The sequence below is a fragment of the Schistocerca serialis genome, chromosome 11, assembly GCF_023864345.2.
Source record: "Schistocerca serialis cubense isolate TAMUIC-IGC-003099 chromosome 11, iqSchSeri2.2, whole genome shotgun sequence".
In the NCBI taxonomy this organism is placed as follows: domain Eukaryota; kingdom Metazoa; phylum Arthropoda; class Insecta; order Orthoptera; family Acrididae; genus Schistocerca; species Schistocerca serialis.
Window position 1 is genome coordinate 205,287,953 of NC_064648.1, and position 21,957 is coordinate 205,309,909.

The following is a 21,957-nucleotide window of genomic DNA, read 5'->3' on the forward strand; positions in this document are numbered from 1 at the left end:
TTAAATTACAAGTACAATGTAGCAATGTCTGTCTAAATCTTTATAATCCCCACACTCCTTAAACACTTGCTGTTTAAAATTCGTACCAACTACACAATGACCAGCCTCCGCCAAATGCGATCGCACAAAGCTTACCAACTTTGTGGCACAAATATAACCAGGTGTCACACATGGACCAATCTAAACATTATGCAATCATAATCATGTATTCTCATGAAACTTCTTAGGAGTAGGTTATTCTAACTGAATTTGATCCATTGTAAATGATGTTACAGGAAGTGTGCAAACATATCCAATAATGATTACAGCCACAAAGTTATCACATCATTTTTTTTATGCTTAGCGCAATATATTTAAAGATTTATTCTCATTTTTAAGAGTTGTTCTCAATCAGTGGTTACTGTCAGGTAAATGTAGCACCAGACAAATTTCAATGACGTGTGACACAAGAGTTGTGAAATGTACACACAGGCGACACCGGTAGTTGAGGTTGTACATGTGCAATGCAAGCATATGCAATGATATTATATAGGCAGCACAGGTATATGCAGTGAGGCTGTATAATTACAAATTAAAAATTTGAAAATTGTTATGAGATACAAGTGAAATTGGAGAATGTTTGTAGTGTCCTTACTTCATCTATGACAGTAATTAGACTTCTGTTCAATGAATTTAAAGATGGTCAAACAGTCTTTTTTGATAGCAATCATTGGAGATACACAGAAAATATGGTTGCTGTAGAAGTTGTTGAAATAGTCCATGATATGGTTCTCAATGACTGTCAAATGAAAGTGTGCGAAATAGCACATCATATGTCTACTAATGAAAACAGCAATCAATATTTTGCACAATAAGTTGGTGACAAAAAAAGTCAACACAATAGGTGTTGCAGTTCCTGAATAAGTGGGCGTGGCTTTCAATTTCAGAGCTGAAATTGGAGTAATTTAAGTGGAATCAGAAAGGCTTTTTGCATCAAACCATCGCCACTGATGAGACGGTGAGACCTGGATTTATCTTTATATTCCAGCAACTAAGTGATAATCAAGACAATGTGTTGTTTCCTGTGAATCTGCTACAAAGAAGGCTACATCAGCCGTAAAAGAAATAGTGACAATTTTTTGGGATGTGAAAGATTCCATACTGCAGACTCCCCAGAGATAAAAAAAATGAATAAATAAATAAAATAAAAAATCAAAAGATACTACAAGTGAGATACTGGATGGTTCACACAAGAAATTAAAGGAAACACGGGCCCATTTGATGAACATGAAATCACTGCTTCACAAAGATAGAGCACCACCATATTCATCTGAAGATGTTGCCACAAAATAGCTCAGATGTGTTACAAAATGCTGATCCACCCTTGCATTCACCCAACCTGCCTCCCTGCAACTTCTTCTAATTACCAAAGATCAAGAAATGTCTCACAGGTAAAAAATTGTCCTCACATGAGAGGGAATCACCAACACAGAGGCATATTTTAAAGAAAGCTCAAAAGCACTTTTTAAGGATTAAAAAGAATGAGCGGGACATTGTGGAAAGGTATATCCCTGAAATGGGACTCTGTTGAAGAATAAATAATTTGATTTTGGAAAAAAAGGCATCTTCTTTTCTAACACTGGTATTTTTGAATTGCATAGTGAGCATTGGGTAAGAGAGGCAAAGAATGCTCCATCTGCACTGTTCTCCTTGCGGCAGTCTGTGAGATGGGCAGAGTTCACTTCCTCCACTTCCCGCACAGCCTCTATCAGCGGTTGGGAAAAGGTTTACTGACTGGAACACTCACAATCTCTTACCGAGTCTAAACTTGCACATGGCACTTAAGAGCGATCAACCGTGACAGTATTGAGATGATGATGATGATGATGATTGTGGTAATGTAAACAATTGAACAAGTCAGAAATGGCAAAATTACAGAAAGGAAAAAAATATGCATACAATAATTACGATAAATTACTACAGAAAAACTGCAATAGGGTCATCGTTTCAACAGAAGAACAGCAAGTTCGCAAAAATTTAAAGGAGAACTGAAAACTGCTTTTGGTTTTCACCATTCCCTTTCCTTGACTTTACCCACCATCAATTGATTATCGGGCAAGTCTCCACTGGGGAGGGGTTATTACTATTATTATTATTATTATTATTAAATCTCAAGTGGAACACAGATATGTGAAAGAAGGCTGATAGGGTGTGGTTGTTTTCTTTTTTAAAACAAAGAGAGTGAGATGAAATGCATATACAACTCATAAAGTGCAATACCAGCATAATGACACAAATAGCAACAGTGGGTTATACAAGGCACATTTTGCAGCATAAGTGTCAGTCTCAAATTTGTTAATGTTCTGTTTTACTTTTTCCATTTCACAGTTTTATAAAAACGAGATGTGTAGAACCCTACATTTGAGTGGCTGGCACACAAACTGTCAACAAAAGTATTTTTCATACTGCTTGATAAACACAAGGAGTCTCATATATCCTTAAATCACTTACCTGGTACACATCTCTGCCTTTTAAAAAAGGGAAAAATATATAATTACCACAGACAAAGTGCAACACTCAAAGAACTTTTCCAGTACAGGGTTAGGACATACAAATCAGGAAAAGGAAGGATCGCTCACATTTACATTTAGCTATTACATGAATAAAATACAAAAATAACAATTCTTTCAGCTTGACATGCAATAGTAATGTGAATGTTCAGTCCCTGGCCATTTAGATGGACAGGAAGGAACACACAGAACTGATTATACTTTTAAAAATACATGGAAATTCTGTTCATAACATAAATACAATACATAACAATTTACCAACATTTTATACAGGGTTCTGGTAACAGGAAAATAATTCAGCAGAGGAAATTATTGGGCCACTATAGAAAATTGCAACCATTCCTTAAAAAAAGAAATTAATACAATTCTCTGCCAATTATGCCTATCATGAATGACAGCTTCACTGATATGACACCGATTAAAAGATTCCACAAAAAAGATTGGAAAAAAATTGCAAAAGGATGCATTGGGTGAAGAACCCAGTCAGTCTTATTCACAGCGCAAGACCAGTAAGTTTTCTTTGAATCACAATGGAAATCGGTATGAAACAGAAACTAGACAAAAAATCATAATACATATTTCTCTTAAGTACACAGAATGCTGGTGGACACAAGTTAACCTGTATTAATAATGTTTATGGCTAAGCACTACTATGATGCAAGTCTACAGAAAGCACAGCAGAAACTGAAAATAACAGTTCTGGCAGTGCACAATTGACTATCTTTCTCCATGTCAAACTTGTATACTCCATAGGGAAAGTTATTTCTCAAAAATATTTTTACTAATTCACATCAACAGATTTGGATCAGGACAGGCAATGTTTCCAGACATCTATATAATGTTGAAAGTTCCCCGAAGGCAGTATATATCCCCTGTAGATCTCTCACTGCTGCAGATAGTATCATATTTCCACAATTCAGAGCTTAGATTTCATATGTCGAAAACAATTACTGTAGTGTTATTCATTTCAGCAGAAAGTTGCCGATGATGTTCTCATGTTAGCTGCTATAGCGGAATGTAGTTTCACAGGCAAAGTGCAGTCGGACTCCACATTTTGCAATTTATTTCACAGAAATTAAACAGTGAGCTGCAGAAAGGTAAGCTTTTAGAACAGCAAAAGCAGTAAGGGAAACAATACAGCAACTGTGTACCTTATCCGATGTTTTGTAAGAGACATTTCTCAGAACAAGTGAGACGTATCCTACCTCAATACCTCATTATCAACTCCAGTACCCCCTTCCTATAATTTGGACTAAGGCCAACTTTATCACAAAATTTTCGTTGTTATGTTCATTAATCTCTCATTGCTCGTAATGCATTGTGTTGGTCACAGATATCAACACGATCTGATCAACACACGTTTCTAAAGGAACACTCCCATTTACATGATAAAAACGATGCTGTCCCCCCACTCAACCCACAAAATACACACACACACACACACACACACACACACACACACACACACAAACGCGCGCGCGAGGCGCACTCAAGCTCATCCATGCGCGCGCCAGAAACATTGTCACAATGGAAACTCTGAACTAAAGGAAGACACTTTTCAATACTTTCCTTTACTTGGTATCAAAACACAGGCTGATGCCACCCCTCTGCTCCATTAGGTCTCAGTTAATATAAAATGTTTTAGTAGTAATGCAAGATGACTGTGACAGAAAATATTCTCAAAGCACACTAATCTACATCTGGTGCACCACTGATTGTCTTTGTGATGGATTCTTCAAGACACATGAAAAGATAAAACACCAGTGCTCCCTGCTTCGAAATTATGACGTAAATTCTCCGGCAGTGGAAGTAACGTAAACAGGGTAGCAAATATCAGTTTCTGTAACACTGCAGGCTACTTGTACAAATTACATAGACCCATATCCACTCTCATACTCTTCCCATTTTCTTTAAGTACACAACTTCACTTCAAACCTTCCACCACCTTGTTCTCCATTCACCCTCTCATCCAAGTAACAACGAAGGGGGAAAAATCACTTTCATGTTGTATAAAAATTATAATAATAAAAATATTTGAAAATGGCTTTAAATGCCATCTTGAAAGGAAAATTAAAATGATATGTAGGTAAACTACTTGCTCCTGAAAAGAATATTTCCACGGAACCTGTGCATGTAGAAAGAAAACTAAAAAATGCTGCACAGTGGGATCCGATCTTGAGTGTCAGCTATATCAGACAGCCAACAAGTCAGACATAACACACATAAATTCACATTCAGTGTCCCCAGTTTTACTCATATTTGTGCCCATTTATCATTCTGCTCCATGTGTTTCCTCTTTCCCTTGACACAGAGCCACATCCTGTGTATTGTCAAAGCCTGCAACAAAAAATGAATGAAATGGCAGACAGTCAACTAGCAGAGAAACCCATACTGAGCTACGCAGTTCTAAAGGAAGCACATTGTATCCCAAAAACCTACACAAAGGCCACAAGTTCCTGAAAGGCGAAAAATGATATGTCCTTGCTCTACACTGTTAAATATACATTAATGCCTAAAAATTATTGGCATGAAAAATAATCACTAATTTACAGCATCCCTGCTTGAGATCAATGCATGGTTCTTTCCAACACAACCTTACACACCAAAGTTCTGTACACCCCAATTAATGAACACTGCTGGTATTCTTTTATGTTCCCAAGAGCATTAGATACAAATTCATATGCAAATTGGCCATACTTTTGAGAAACAATTGTGATTTCTCACTTTGGGGTACTGTATAAACAGGAGCACTACGACCAAGAGAAAAATGAATAACTGCAGAAGCACATGTTTGTGTCACTCCCGACACCCTGATTCACACACAAATGCAAGGCAGCCGCACATTTTATTAGGACCATTGCCTTTTAGATTGAATCTAGAGAAATAAAAAATGTATTTTCAAATTACGCTAACAGCTCACAACTGTGCTTCAAGAAGCTAAAACAATTTCTGATTAGTGCTGTCATCGATAACTGAAAATGAGAACTCATTTTATTCTAATAGTTCAACACAATCTAAATTTCAATAATACATTGAAGTTGGCACCTCCCCTCCCCCTGGTGATGCCAATACAAATATTGTTTTTTCCACCCAGGTAAAGAGGAGACGAATCATTTACACAACAACTCTGTTAACTGATTGTGAAATTTCATGTGTGAAAGTCTTCAGAAAATTAGTCCAATTCCTATTTGCTCTCTCACCCCACTTCCTAACTTTCCAATCTGAAGTTTCTTAATCTATGTTTTCATGTTCAGTCATCTTCCTCATTTGAGGTACTTAATGCTTACAATAATGGCTTCCCGTTACAGTAACCATATGAACTTATCTCTGTTTCTGTGCTCTTCCTGCTTACTTGGCAAAAAAAGTGTGGAATATTTTGCAAAAAAAAAAAAAAAAATCAATCAATCATTATACAAATGTAAGTTTCTGTACTCCTCTCATGATAAGATCTCACCAAATCACCAAAAAATAAGGAAAGGTAACAGTAATAATAAAAGAACTAAATGGTCAAGTGAGGTGCAACACTGCAAGATGAAAGCTTGTACAATGCACAGTGGAAAAAAATAATTTCTCACTTTCAGACTTAAACATAAAGATACATGCTTTGCTTCCATAGGTAAATGTGGGCCATTTAGGAGGAGCTTTAAGATCAGTTAGCATCTGGTGAAGATTCCTATACTTAGGATTCTGTAGTTAGCCCTAAGGCAAGCGTACAAGTGTTGAAAATTTCTTCATCTAGTCAAGGCACATCTTATTACACTACCCTACACTACATAAGGAGGCTAGACTGGCAGTGAATGGCTGGCCAAATCACATTCTCAGTGTGTGGGCATGGAACAGTGCAGAAGGGTCCATTCCCAAAGCATCAAATAAGCACCACTGTCAGAATTTAAGTGGCTTTTTCTTCTTCTTTTTCAATTCAGGAAATAATTTCCCATAGGAGCAGAGAAGGTCACACCACAGACAGTCTTGTAGCGTATACACATCACTCGAGAACACTAAACGTAATATTCTTCCGTGAATCCGTAATAATTTGAATAGTTTTACAATTCCCTATATTGCAGTGACAAACCTCATGTAGGGACAAATGGCCAACCCTATCTTTGCAAACAAGTCACCGACGAATAACTGATATCATCAGGGGTGGCCATCCGACAGAGCCGCAGCTGACGGGACTCCGATCCACGTTCAGTCCTCACTGTCCGGCTCCGGCTGCGGACTCTGTCAGAAGCCTCCACCTCCCCTCTTCCCAGCTCCACCCCTCATCGACCCCCGCCCCCTGGACGAATACCGACCTCCGCGGCCACCACCCCGCCCACCCCCTCTCGTGTCACCACGGTAGCTGTTAGGAGAGCGGCCCCGGTAGCCACCGGATCCGAGGTCGGCCCCGCTGCTGGTGCTGTCCCTCGGGCGTGGGTACGGATGTGGGAGGAGGCCACCTCCTGCCACCCTGGGTCCGCCAGTGGGGGGTGGCCAGTCGTGACCGGCGTCTCCTTCCGGGCCGACATCCTCGCCGCCTTCGGAGGGTGACCCCGGATAGCCGTCGTAGCCCTCGTCCCTGTACCTGGGTGGTGGTAGCTTGCCGGAGCCTATCCCACCACGTCGATATTCCGCACGGCTGTAAGGCTCGTAGTCGGGCAGAATGGGGCTCCTCCCTCGCTGGTCGCGATCGTAGGTCCGCACCGATCCGCTGCTGCTACGCTGCAGGTACGGCTGCAAAGAGAAAAACAGTTGCAAATTAAATGTTAGAAACTATGAGAAACCATTGCAACCTAAATAAATAATAACTGACATTACAAGAATGTATTCTATAGTGTCACAAATACCGATGGTAACATTGATGTCTTTCATGCCAGAGCAAAGTAGACATCTATACATTTATATTTTAGTATATCTAAAAACAAAGATGATGTAACTTACCAAACGAAAGCGTTGGCATGTTGATAGACACACAAACAAACACAAACACACACACAAAATTCAAGCTTTCGCAACCAACAGTTGCTTCATCAGAAAAGAGGGAAGGAGAGGGGGAAAGACGAAAGGATGTGGGTTTTAAGGGAGAGGGTAAGGAGTCATTCCAATCCCGGGAGCGGAAAGACTTACCTTAGGGGGAAAAAAGCTGACGGGTAAGTCTTTCCGCTCCTGGGATTGGAATGACTCCTTACCCTCTCCCTTAAAACCCACATCCTTTCGTCTTTCCCTCTCCTTCCCTCTTTCCTGATGAAGCAACCGTTGGTTGCGAAAGCTTGAATTTTGTGCGTATGTTTGTGTTTGTTTGTGTGTCTATCAACATGCCAACGCTTTCGTTTGGTAAGTTACATCATCTTAGTTTTTAGATATATTTTTCCCACGTGGAATGTTTCCCTCTATTATATTCATATCATTTATATTTTAGTGTATTTACATTAGCACTATTTCAAAATATTCATTCATTTTTTATTTCTATCTGTTCTGTGTGTATTTTACATAATCATGATAAGGCCTATAGTAGTTCTCTAATGACGTCATATTTTACAGTGCCAATCAGTGTGTCCTTTTAGCCGACAGACAGCAAACGTGTGAAGATGGGATCTGTATTGACAGGAGTCTTGTGGTGTTTCAGACCAGTAACACTGGGCAACAAAAAAATAATTTTTGAATTTTTCGAGCACTTCATGAGGCAATTCCTACTAATTTTAGGTTGAGAAAAACAAATATGACAATGAAAAATTTTTATTAGATCTAGTTTCTATGATGTAAACAAGGTGGAAGTATTACATATTAACGTATTGAGAGAAAAGGATACATTTTAATTACATACATGCTAACAACAATGAAAGTGCATTTGATTTTTTTAACTGGTAATTACATGCTACGAGTTCTAAATTGCTGGAAAAATACTTTGCAGATGGTCGTGTCTGAAGAGAATCGTGTGGTGACCTACTGACTTTGTCGTCTTTTAGCTTGCCTCTTGTAATGGAGTTCCACAGAATCCCTACACAAAGACCAACAGTAATCCACAAGCATTACTTCATTCCAACGGCCCTGATATCTTTGTTCCATAACTGTCCTGATGGAATCTCTCACCATCACTTAATTTTGAAAATTTCTCTCTTATGTACTTAAAGGCTCGTCCTTCTCGATTCATAGCTTTGACAAAGCTTTCCATCAAACCCAGCTCGATGATATGTAGGGGTGGAAGAAGAACGTCTTTTGGGTCCACAAGAGGCTCGGCAACGACGTTTTTCTCACTAGGGTGAAGATTTCTTGCAAGCCAGTCTTCTTTAATATAATGCAATTTCCTATCTCTATTGTCCTACATACATAAGAAGCAGCAATGCTTTGTGTAACCCAGTTGCATTCCTAAGAGTATGGTAGTGACTTTTAGATCACTACAGATTTTTCATCTGTGTTCATGATATTTAATTGAGTCCGAGAGAGCCGTCATATTTGCATACGTCATGTGAACAGCATGACCAACAGGAATAGATGAAAGAAGGTTCCTATTGTGAAGTAACACGGCTTTCAAACTAAGCTTGGAGGAGTCTATGAATAGTCTCCATTCAGTTGGATCATGGTTCAAATTCAAAGATTTCATCCAGCCATTAATGTCGCAGCAAACACCAAGATTATTTTTCTTCTCAAAAACGGGAAGCAGTTCCATGTGACGTTTTCTGTACTGTGAGATTCTCACATCACTTTGGAGAAGATTCCATTGCTGTAGTCGAGACCCAAGAATTTCTGCATTCTCCTTTGACAGGCCAAGGTATCTAATGAGATTTCTCAATTCTGCTTAACTCAGTCTGTGCAGTTTATCATCTTTTCCCTCAAAATCAGGGTCATGGGATATGGAAGGCTTGCTTGGTTCTTCTTGTTCCACACTGTCTTCATTTTCTACGTCAAACACACAATTTTTGGGTGGAGTAGGAACTGGTAAACTATCCAAATGTGGAATGGGTCGAATAGCAGATGGAAAATTCGGGTACTGCCTTTATAGGTGGAGTCAGGCAGAGATAGCAGTCATCTGTATGGTTTGTAGGCTCCCGCCAAATCATAGGCACAGCAAAAACCATAGATAGTTTCTTCTTTTTCAGCCATTCTCGCAGTGTAACTGAACATGCGTTGCAACATATATGTGGAGCCCAAGACTTATCCTGGTCCCCTACTTTCATACCGAAATAATACTGATAGGCAGTCTTTACAAGAGGCATCAGATTGCGTTTCTGTGAGGAAAATGTTATTTCACCACAAATATAACAAAAGTTATTCACCATATTTACATATTTTTGTGGCATTTTTACAAATTTTACACTAAAAAAGCACTCGCAAACCAGAAATTTTCCATTAATTTGAGTAGAAACTACATGTAATTCACAGTCACAGCAACAGTATCTACATTTATGACTTACAAGTAGCTGAAGAGCATTTGTGTTTTGTTATTTGACAGGTGTGCCAACCCCCCCCCCCCCCCCTCACCCCTAAAAAAAAAAAAAGATGGAAATACATGTAAATTTACTATTTTTAAGCCCAAAGCATTTTCATTGTTGCCCAGTATAATTAAACAAAAGCATAAAAGAAAATTTATAATTGAGTTCTGCAATTAGCATCACATAAATGTTTATTGGTCTTCGATAGCTGACTGATGGCCAATGTCATCTGTTCATACTGATTTTATTTGTATTGTACACAGTCAGAGAACACTAGAGGGGCTGCAGACAGTAAAAACTGTAGGGTAAGACATAGATTGGAATAGGTCCAACAAACAATTGAGAACAATAAGATGCAAGTGTTACTTTGAGATTAAGAGGTTTGCACTTGAGAGGAATTCAGGGAGGGACTGTATCAGTCCAAACAGAAGGCTCTTGGAAAAATAAATAAAAATTAAAAAAAGAGCCACTCAGTCAGACAAGTCAATTGATGTATCAAGCATTCAATAAACTATTACACAAGAAGATTTATTCGAAATAAAGTATCATAGAAATTAATCTTTTTACTTGACGCCAATTTATTAAGTTACAACAGTGAGTATGAAAATATTGATAATTCTTCTGGAGAAAAATAAAGTAATGGAAAAAACATAATTATGATATTCACAGAAGATAACCCAAATATCCATTATATCAATGAATTTTGTTTTACAAATGTGGGTGATCAATGACGAAATAATATACTGCTTTCCACATTGCATCATTTCAAGAACCTACAGTTAGAAAAATTAATCAAAACAAAAGAAGACAATGTTCGAAGAGTTATTTATATGACTGCCACAGAAAATAAATGTATGTCAATGTATGCATTTCTCTCACACTCATCCAAAATGATGAGGAACACCCCATCTCACTGTTAATGGCGAACAGCTGGTTACAAACTGCCAATGAAATCAGCAGATAGACATCCTTTTAAGGCTTCGAGAAGGGATGGGAAAGGGGGAAGACAGCATTTTACCAGTCCAAAATGACAAAACAAAGCTATACATGGTGTAACCAACCTGTGGCCACTGGCTGTTTTCAGAATAGTTATTAGAAACATTCGGTAAATTTAGCCAGCTTCTTGATGCATCACACTTATTGCTTTCAGCAACACACAACCAAACTATCACCTTTTACCTAACCAAGATCTCTGGTTACACTGCACGTTGGTCTGTCACCACCACTTTCCTTCCAATAAATAACTTCATGTCATATCACAGTTATTGGCTTCACCAGCTCAGAACCAAAGCAAAGTTTTGAATTTCACATTTAATAAATCACTCAAACAGGAGGATTGTAAAGACATTTTGTTGTTTCATTGTCACAAAGACTTCCATATAAATGACAAACTAATAGGCACCCTGCTGTAGAGGAGCAACTAAGAGAGTTGACAACACATATGTCACAGGGTCCAGATGAAATCCTAGATTGGTTTTTCAGAAAGTACTCAGTAGCACTGGCCCCTTACTTTGCTTGCATTTATCAAGACCTGTTGCCCATCAGAAAGTCCCAAATGAGACACATGACTTCTGTAGATAGGAAGGATAAAAGAATGCAACCCAGAATTACAAACCAATATCCTTGACATCAATTTGCTGCAAAAATCTTCACCACATTCTAAGTTCAAATATAATAAATTTTCTTGAGACAGAAAAGCTTCTGTCCACAAATCAATATGTATTCAGTAAGCATCGCCCATGCAAAACACAGTTTGCCCTTTTATCACATGATATCCAGAGAACTGCATACGAAAGGCAACAGGCAGATCCCACATTCCAGAAAGCATTTGACGTGGTGCTCCACTGTTTGTGAATTTCTGAGCATAAGGAACAGGTTCCCAGATATCTGAGCGGCTCAAAGATTTTTAAAGACGTAGAACTCAGTATGTTGCCCTCAATTGCGAGTATTTGTCCGATACAAGTGTGTCATCAGGTGTGCCCCCAGGGAAGTGTGATAAGATCACTCTTATTTTCTGTATATGTAAATGATGTGGCTGACGCAGTGAGCAGCAATCTGTGGTCGTTTGCTGATGATGCTGTGGTGTACAGGAAGGTGTCATCGACGAGTAACTATAGAAGGATACAAACTGCCTTAGACAGACTTTGTACTTAGTGTAATGATTGGCTGCTTGTTCTGAATGTAGAAAAATGTAAGTTAAAGCAGATGAGTAGGAAAGAAAATCCTGTAATGTTGAAAGACAGTATTAATGGTGAGCTGCTTGACAGAGCCAAATCAATTAAATATCTAGGTGTAACTTTTTTAAGTAATACACTATAGAATGAGCACTTATGAACAGTAGTAGGGAAGGAGAATAGTTGACATCAGTTTATTGGGCTAGTTTTAGGAACTAGTAGCTCATCTATAAAGGAGACCGCATATAGGACACTATGTATGTAGAGGCAGACGAAGTGCAACCAATCAACCTAGTGCAGACATATAGCTACATTACAGTCCAGTCTGTCACTGTGACCTTTATCTCGAACATGAGGGACCTTTCTCTCGAACAAGAGGTAGAACACATCAAAGCTATGATGATGAAAATTTAATGAAGCCCTGAAAATATCAAACTATTTCAATTTTAGCACTCTAAATGAAATGTCTCCTTTGTTGCATATTATCAATAACCATAACTATGCTCACATTGGCTTCATGGTAACATGCATACCCATCCAAGCATACTGGACAAAAAATTAGACACTGGCCCACGACATCACACTAATACCACATAACACTACCTCTTGCCTCGATAATGACCCCATTTGGCAAACAAGAGGGTCCACAAGTTTCTTCGTGTATTCCATATCTGGCTCATTAGCTACACCCAAAAGGAAGGAATCGGGTGGTGACGTATCCAGCGAGTGCAGGGGCCAGGGACCTTTTGTAATTACTCTGTCTCCAAATATTACATGTATAAGTCATAGGGAATGATGTGCCATATGAGCAGTAGCATTGCCTTGTTGGTAAAATGAATGACTCATCTCATTTTCATTCAGCAGGGCAATAATGGATAAATTATGTGGGGACTTCAGAAGTAACAAGAGTATAGAAAAAGACTGACGTTATAATACGTGCTCATGTTATGGCAACACACAACACACCAATTTTCTCTCACTTCAATGGCATTTCTCTTAAGGCATGTGGATTTTATGATGACCACTGCGCAGTTGTGGTGCCTCAAGTATTGGTCAAACTCTCAGGACCGTGGAGGGCTGATGTATTGAGCATAAGTGTCAAATATGCTTACAAAAGCCAAATGACTCTGTTGTAGTAGAAAATTATCTTGGCAGCAGTCATTCTATAGAATATAACAACAACAAGATTCTGGCATGAACTTCAAGCTATTGGGAGAGTGTTACTGAGGAATCAGTTGAGATTAAATAAGCAAGTGATCTTATGTATAGAAATGCAGGTTTTTTGCTTAAATTCTGAATCTGCTCCTGTTCTTCCCCAGATCATAAGGATGGAGTTAATGCTACCTCAGCTATTAATTATTACTATTCAATATTGATACTTCTGACATTGGTTGCCTTTGATTGCGTACTTGTGATAGTGTTTCCCCTGTGTGTTTCTTTTGTCTTTTCACATACACTCTGCATACCAAGGTTTTAAATTTCCTAGCACAATGCTTTCTTGTTGACAGGGATGGCACCTGTCAAAATATCGTCAGTTGTTGAAGCTGTCATGTAGCCGCATTCCCATAACTTACTTGAAAAAGGTTATGACCTGTACCCCATATTATTCGATCTGTGTGCTGAGGAACCCATAATATAAACTAAAGATACATTTGGAAAAGGAATACAATGCTGAAAGGAGTAGATGAATTTTCCTATTTGGGGAGCAAACTATCTGATGATGGCAGAAGTAATGGCTCTACAGTATATTGCATAGTAGTAATAGCTAGAAAATCTTTTCTGAAAAAGAGAAACATTCTGATGTAGAAGTGTCATGAAGTCTCTTCTGTAAATATGTGACTTGGAAACAAAACATGAATGATAAGCAGTTCAGACAAGATGAGAATAGATGCTTTCAAATTACAGTGCTATAAAGAATACTGTAGGTCAGATGGGTAGATAGGGCAAGTAACGAAGAGAGACTGAATCAAATTAAGAACAGATAGTTATGACATGACATAATTAAAAATAATGAATCAGGCGATAGGATGCATCGTAAGGCATAAAGTAATACACATTAAACTGCTGTCCCATAAAGTAGTACTGACAATTTTCTCATTTTCTAGTTATATAGCTATTGGTTAAACAAACTCATTTAAATGTCTATTGTATCTTTGTATCTTCTAATTTTCCCATTTTTATGTTAATACTTAACATGTAATAAACTTATATTTTACCAAACTGTAGTTTTCCCATTATACATGTGTCTATTAACAGGCCCTGTGCAAGAAGAAGTCAGTCAGCCGGCTCTCAGTAGCCTGAATGCATAAATCTATGTTAGTCTGGGCATAACAGTGAAATCAAGTACAATCTGTATTTCACTGCATAATTTTTGTTAATGGCGCATTATCGTTCAATCAATACAGACATTATCTTATTATTTTATTCTAACAGCCTGTGTTCAATACTCAAAATGTGAACATTTATGTGACGTTATTGTAAAGCTACTATTCATTATTGGTATCACCATTTGAGAAACTCTGTCAAGTCACTCAGAGATTGTGTGAAGTGCTGACCATTGATATATTAATTGTTAAAATTACAAAATACAAGCTGATAACGGTCAGTTTAAAGCAATACGTGCAATGAATGAAACAAGTGAACTTGAGTGTCTTGTGCTAGCAAGTCGTTATTTATCGTGACTGAACCTGCTAATTAGCTAAACAAGTTTCTCTAAGGTCAACTTCAACAAGAAGCTTGAGGCAACGTAAAAGGTCAGTAACATTATAACGAGTCCATAGAGTGAGCACCTGTGGAGTAGAAGGTCGTCCATCGTCCGAGCCATTGTCCGCTCCCCAGCGCCTCTTCCGTGGGCCTCCAGGGACAGGTGCGGGTCCCCCACCCCCACTGGGTGCCCACTGCTGCCTCATGTCGTGGTCCTCCACCGGGCCGATGTCTCGATATCTGGATAACAACACGGGTCATAAGTTGAAAATTTGTAATGATATCTCAGTTTTCCAGGAACAAGGAAAATATCTGTTGGTATATTCTGTGAACTTGAACAGAGAGATGTAATCTATCCCCCCCCCCCCCCCCCCGCCCCCCCCCCACCCCCCCCAAAACACACATGCAGCACACCATGAACTTTGCCGTTGGTGGATAGGGTTGCGCACCTCAGCGATACAGACAGCTGTACCATAGGTGCAACCACAACAGAGAGATATCAAAACGGCCTTGCTGTGCTGGCACTGCGAATAGCTGAAAGCAAGGGGAAACTACAGCCATAATTTTTCCCATGGGCACAAGCTTTACTGTATGGTTAAATGATTATGGCATCCTCTTAGGTAAAATATTCCAGACATAAAATAGTCCCCCATTCGGATCTCCAGGCGGAGACTACTCAGAAGGATGTCGTTATCAGGAGAAACATAACAGGCATTCTATGGTTTGAAGCATGAAATGTCAGATCCCTTAACTGGGTTGTAGGTTATAAAATTTAAAAAGAGAAATGGTAGGTTAAAGTTAGATATAGGGGGAATCAGTGAAGTTCGGTGGCAGGAGGAACAAGACTTCTGATCAGGTGAGTACAGGGTTATAAATACAAAGTCAAATAATGGTAATGCAGGAGTAAGTTTAATCATCATCATCATCATCATCATCTTGGACAGTTCCCAGCCTCTGGCTGGGTCTGTATGGAAGTAGGTTTAATAAAGAATAAGAAAATAGTAACATGGATAAGCTACTACGAACAGCATAATGAATGCTACTACGAACAGCATAATGAATGCATTATTGTAGCCAAGTTAGACACAAGGCCCACACCTACCACCACAGTACAAGTTTATATGCCAACTAGCTCCACACTTGATGAAGAGATTGAGGAAATGTATGATGCAATAAAAGAAATTATTCAGATAGATGAGGGAGACGAAAATTTAATAATCATGGGGGACTAAAATTCGATAGTAGGAAAAGGAAGGGAAGGAAAAGGAGTACGTGAATATGGACTGGGGGTAAGGAATGAAAGAGGATACTGCCTGGTAGAATTTTGGACTGAGCATAACTTAATCAAGCTAACACTTGATTTAAGAATCATGAAAGAAGGTTGTACATGTGGAAGAGGCCTGGAGACACTGGAAGGTTTCAGACAGATTATATAACGATAAGACAGAGATTTAGAAACCAGGTTTTAAATTGTAAGACATTTCCAGGGACAGATGTGGATGCTGAACACAATTTATTGGTTATGAACTTTAGATTAAAACTGAAGAAACTGCAAAAAGGCGGGAATTTAGTGAGATGGGACCTGGATAAACTGAAAGAACCAGAGGTTGCAGAGAGCGCTTTAGGGAACGACTGACAAAAACAGGGGACAGAAATACAGTAGAGAGCTTTGAGTGAAGGCAGCAGAGGATCAAGTGGGTAAAAATACGAGGGCTAGTAAAAATCCTTGGGTAACAGAAGACATAGTGAATTTAATTGATGAAAGGAGAAAATATAAAAATGCAGTAAATGAAGCAGGCAAAAAGGAATACAAACTTCTCAAAAATGTCATCGACAGGAAGTGCAAAATGGAGAAAAGAGAACCTCCTGTATGAATATCAAGGGTTCAGACAGAAAACCAATCCTAAGCAAAGTGGGGACAGCAGACAGGTGGAAGGAGTATACAGAGGGTCTATACAAGGGTGATGTCTTTGAGGCCAATATTATGGAAATGGATGGGGATGCAGATGAAAATGAAATGAGACATATGATATTGCATAAAGAATTTGACAGAATTGCATAAAGAATTTGACAGAGTCTCCCATAAGTCCAACCCCTCGTCCAAGTCGTGGGAGATGGGCAATGGCACAAAGTAGGGGACTGCCTATAGGGGCGATGTACAGCGGGGACTTCGTGTGCCCCAGGACCGCTACGGTAGCTGAGAAGGCTCTATGGGAACCCTGAAACGTGACGGCTAACGGGGCTCTGGTGAAGCTGCGATAGGCCTAGCAAGCCAGTAGTGGATAAATCAACTGCTTTTAAAAAGGGAACATGCCTCGGATCACGGAACGGATTTAAAGGAAACCGACCAAGCAATGGAAAAGGATTACGAGATGGTTTACGACTGGGCACTTTAAACGTAAGGACTCTAACTGGGAAGTTAGAAGAAATTGTAGAAATGATGGAAAGGAGGAAATTGGACATCTTGGGACTTGCTGAGACTAGGTGGAGAGGAGTTGGTGAAAAACCACCAAGTAAAGGATGTAAACTGTACTGGATAGGGAATGAGAGGGGAAGAAATGGAGTGGCAATAGTGGTCAGAGAGGGTCTGCAGGAGGAGGTGGAAGGTATCAATGATCGAATGATAAAAGCCAGAGTACGAGTGAAAGGAAAAAGCATTGAAATCATCCAAGCATATGCCCCACAGATGGGGTGTACAAAAAAGGAGAAGGAGGAATTTGAAGATGACATGCAAAAGCAGCTAAATGGAGGTAATCAGATTATAATAGGGGACCTCAATGCACATGTTGGCAAAGACAGGAAAGGATTCGAGGAGATAATGGGACCAGAGGGCTGGGGAAACCGAAATAGAGAAGGAAAATTGTTGCTGGAATTCTGCAAGAGGAATGGGCTGATGATCGCTAATTCCTGGTACAAGAAGAGAAGTAGTCACAAAATAACTTGGTACAGTGGGGACTGGTCCCAAACTTCAGTAGTAGACTATGTACTAGTGGATAGGCAGATGATGAGCAGCCTCACAGATGTTAAGGTCATTCCATCTGAGGCCTTAGACAGTGACCATCGGCTGTTGGTAGCCACCCTGAGAGAGAAAAAAGATAGGAGGGCAACAGATATACAGGAGAAAAGGTTGAAGACATGGATGCTGAAAGAGGATGAACGGAGGACCCAGTACCAGACACTGATCAGGAAGAAGCTGCCAAAGGAAGATCAGAGAACAGTGGAAGAAGAATGGGGGGATTTTAAGAGGGCCCTAGTTGAGGCAGCTGAGACTGTGTGCGGAAGAACTAGCACAAAGAGGAGAAGTAAGGAAACCCCATGGTGGAACAACATATGTAAAGAGGCAGTACTTCGAAAGAACAAAGCCTTCAGAGAATGGTTCCAGACCCGAACAGAGGAAGCTAGGGTAAAATATAAGGAAAGCAAGAAAGCGGCACAGACCACAGTAAGGGCGGAGAAGAAGAAGTGGATGGAAAAATGGACAAGAATGTTAGAAGAGGACAGTGAAGGGAACAAAAAAGTACTTTACACCATGGTAAGAAATAAGAGGAACGACAGAAGCGAGTGCCTGAGGATCATGGATAATAATGGAAGAGTTGTGGAGGAAATGCATGAGCTCAAAAAGATTTGGAAGGAGTACTTTGAAGATCTGTTGAATGCCGCCAAGCGGGTAACTAACAGTGATGGAGAGCCTAAGGCAGCAGACGATGATAATAGTGGGGAAATTGATGATCTAACTTGGAATGAAGTGGAAGAAGCCATAAAGAGGATGAAAGGGGGCAAGGCACCAGGTTGGGACGAAGTAACAGTGGATATGATACGAGCAGCAGGAGAAGTAGGAACCCAGTGGCTATACAGAATGCTGAGGGTGGTGTGGAAGGAGAACAGAATTCCTGAGGATTGGAAGAAAGGAATTATAGTCCCGATCTTCAAGAAAGGGGATAAAAGGAGATGTGAGAACTACAGAGGAATCACCCTGCTATGCCACTGTGGAAAAATCTATGAAAAGATCCTGGAGAAGAGAATAAGAAGCAGTATTGAAAGTAGACTGCAAGAGGAGCAGTACGGTTTCAGACCGGGAAGATCAACAACGGACCTCATATTTGCGGTAAGGCAACTGCAGGAAAGGCACTATGAGTACGGGAAGGACTTAATCATGGCCTTTTTAGATATTGAGAAGGCGTATGACAGTATCTGTAGGGACAAGCTCTGGGATGTGCTGAACGCAAAAGGGATAGATGAAGAGATAACACGAAAAGTCAGAAAAATGTATGAGGGAAGTGAGAGTTGTGTGAAAGTGGGGAGGGAACGTACTGCATGGTTCAAGTTGGAAAATGGGCTGCAACAGGGAAGTGCACTTTCGCCTTTATTGTTTATTATTGTTATGGATGAAATCCTACAGCAAGTGTCAGATGCAATTGGAGATCATAAAATGAAAGCAGTGCTTTTTGCCGATGACCTGATGTTATGGGGAAATTGCGAGAAGGAGGTGTAAGAGCAGTTAGATGCATGGGAGGCAACGGCAGCACAATATGGAATGCATTTCTCTGCAAAGAAAAGTGAAATAATTGTCACTACAAGGAAGACGAATAGGCCAAATGTGGATATAACTTGTGGAGGGGAAAAACTACAAGTGGTAGAGAACTTCAAGTACCTGGGAAGTGTGATTGAAAGTAAGGGGGGAAACGCAATGGAAATAAATGAAAGGTGCAGAAAAGCAGGGCAGTTCTACAAATGCATTAGGGGGCTTATTTGGAGCAAGGAGGTGCCACAGAAATCCAAGGGAATTATATACCGAACCTACTTTGTCCCCATATTGGCGTACGGAAGTGAGACATGGGTAATGCACAAAAGCGACAAAAGTAGAATACAGGCTAGTGAAATGAAGTTCCAGAGGAGCAGGTTGGGTGTAACAAGACGAGACAGATTGCGAAATGTGTATGTGAGGGAAAGACTAAAGGAGGAACCAGTACAGGACAGGATAGAAAAATCAAGACTGCAGTGGTATGGACACATGAAGAGAATGGATGAGGGAAGAATTCCAAAGAGGATGTTTGATCTGCAACTGGAGGGGAAGAGGCACAGAGGAAGACCAAGAGATAGATGGGTGAAGGGAGTGAAGGAATGTGTGACGAGAAGAGGAGAGAACTGGACGAAGGTGGAAGAGGGGGAATGGTGGAAAGACAGAACACGATGGAGAGGCTTGTGTTCCCGACAGACCCAGCCAGTGGCTGGAAACTGTCCAAGATGATGATGATGATAAAGAATTTGACAGAGCACTGAAAGACCTAAGTCGAAACAAGGCTCCGGGAGTAGACAACATTCTTTTAGAACTACTGATAGCCTTGGGAGAGCCAGCCATGACAAAACTCCGCCATCTGGTGCGCAAGATGTATGAGGCAGGCAAAATATCTTCAGACTTCAAGAAGAATATAATAACTCCAATCCCAAAAAAGCAAGTGTTGACAGATGTGAAAATTACCGAACTATCAGTTTAATAAAGCATTGTTGTAAAATACTAACATGAATTCTTTACAAATGAATGGAAAAACTGGTAGAAGCCAACCTCGGTGAAGATCAGTTTGGGTTCCACAGAAATGTTGGAACACACGAGGCAATACTGACCCTACGACTTGTCTTAGAAAATAGGTTAAGGAAAGGCAAACCTAAACTTCTAGCATTTGTGGACTTAGAGAAAGCCAATGACAATGTTGACTGGAATACTCTCTTTGAAATTCTGAAGATGGCAGGTGTAAAATACAGGGAGCAAAAGGCTATTTACAATTTGTACAGAAACCAGGTGGCAGTTACAAGAGTTGAGAGCCATGAAAGAGAAGCAGTGGTTGAGAAGGGAGCGAGGCATGGTTGTAGCCTATCCATGATGTTATTCAATCTGTATATTGAGCAAGCAAAAGGAAACAAAAGAAAATTTGGACACTTCCCTGGACCCAAGTGATCAACTTTAAACATTACGTTATCTACAAAGATTATTCTTATTTCTAGTAATGATTTTGTGAACTGAGCTGTTGGTTTAAAAAAAGATAGTCCCAGCTAAACGAGATATGTGGTAAGTGTCATGGGTTGACAAACAATCTCTGTAATGTATAAGGAAAGACAGACACTCTTGGCATGGAGACGGTGATTCAATTTGATTTGCTTGGAGCAGATGAACTGTGCCAGCTATCAAGGGAAGCCACCCCATACGATTGCTCACAGCTTCCTATATATCCGGCCCATGGCCCCTGGTATTTTTCGCGAAGTTCTGAAAGCTTCTCACCAGGTATACGACTAGACAAATATGGAACAGAGCTTAAAACCATGTATTACAGCAGCGGGTTATATGTATCCCATCAACTATGTGAGGGTTAAGTGTCAGAAACCTGAAACATCCCATACATCTCATGAGAATCTCCTTAGAAAACTTCAACCGCTGTATCTCAGTAGAGAAACAATTACTATTCTGCAGCCCCCTATATATCTGCCCCATAGAGACCTCACAACTAAATCTATGCAAAGAACACCACCCAAGATACAAACAGTCATTGTTCTCTTGCTTGATTTGTGAACTAAATGGAAAAATAATCTTAATGTAGGGTGTAAAAAGAGCTTTCTGTCACAGTTTACAGTCATTTGCAGAGAATTGGTGTGTATGTACTGTGCTCTAGTCAGACCGACTAAAATTGGACTGATATTTACATAAGATTTTTAGTCGGGAGTGCTAATTTTGTGTGTATTTCAGTAAAAGCATTGAGGTACAGTACAAGGTTTCAGACCTCTTTCTAATTTAAAAATGTCCAGCTTACAGCCTAGGAAGTTTTTCATTCCAGTGTTATGGCAAGCCTGGGAGAAGCTTTTGGCTCACCTTTCTGTAAACATCTAGGGAAACATTATACCTACTCATAGGCCCTCATCATCTCTATTCACAAGTGTACTACCTCGTTCCATTTAAGCCACAAGACTGAAAAACAGCCTGGAGGCTATTTGGAAGAACGAGCGGCATAGAAGTAGCTCAAAGAGTGCCCTAGGAAAGTGGTTTAGGTCCCTTGTTCTTGTTGTATATTAATTACCTTGCGGACATTATTAATATTAACCTCCGATTTTTTGCAGATGACGCAGTTTTCAGAA

General features: G+C 39.8%; 1 protein-coding gene across 1 annotated transcript in view; it reads right to left on the reverse strand.

Moving 5' to 3' along the window:
* Nucleotides 1–6,773: 6,773 nt before the first annotated feature.
* The window catches only part of LOC126426658 (pre-mRNA 3' end processing protein WDR33), a 181,097-nt gene continuing 165,913 nt past the window's right edge, over nt 6,774–21,957 (reverse strand). The window contains exons 15-16 of the mRNA XM_050088544.1: nt 14,922–15,075; nt 6,774–7,262 (exon numbers count right to left, since the gene is read on the reverse strand). Coding sequence (XP_049944501.1) covers nt 6,774–7,262; nt 14,922–15,075 — 643 coding nt within the window. The remainder of the gene's footprint in view (nt 7,263–14,921; nt 15,076–21,957) is intronic.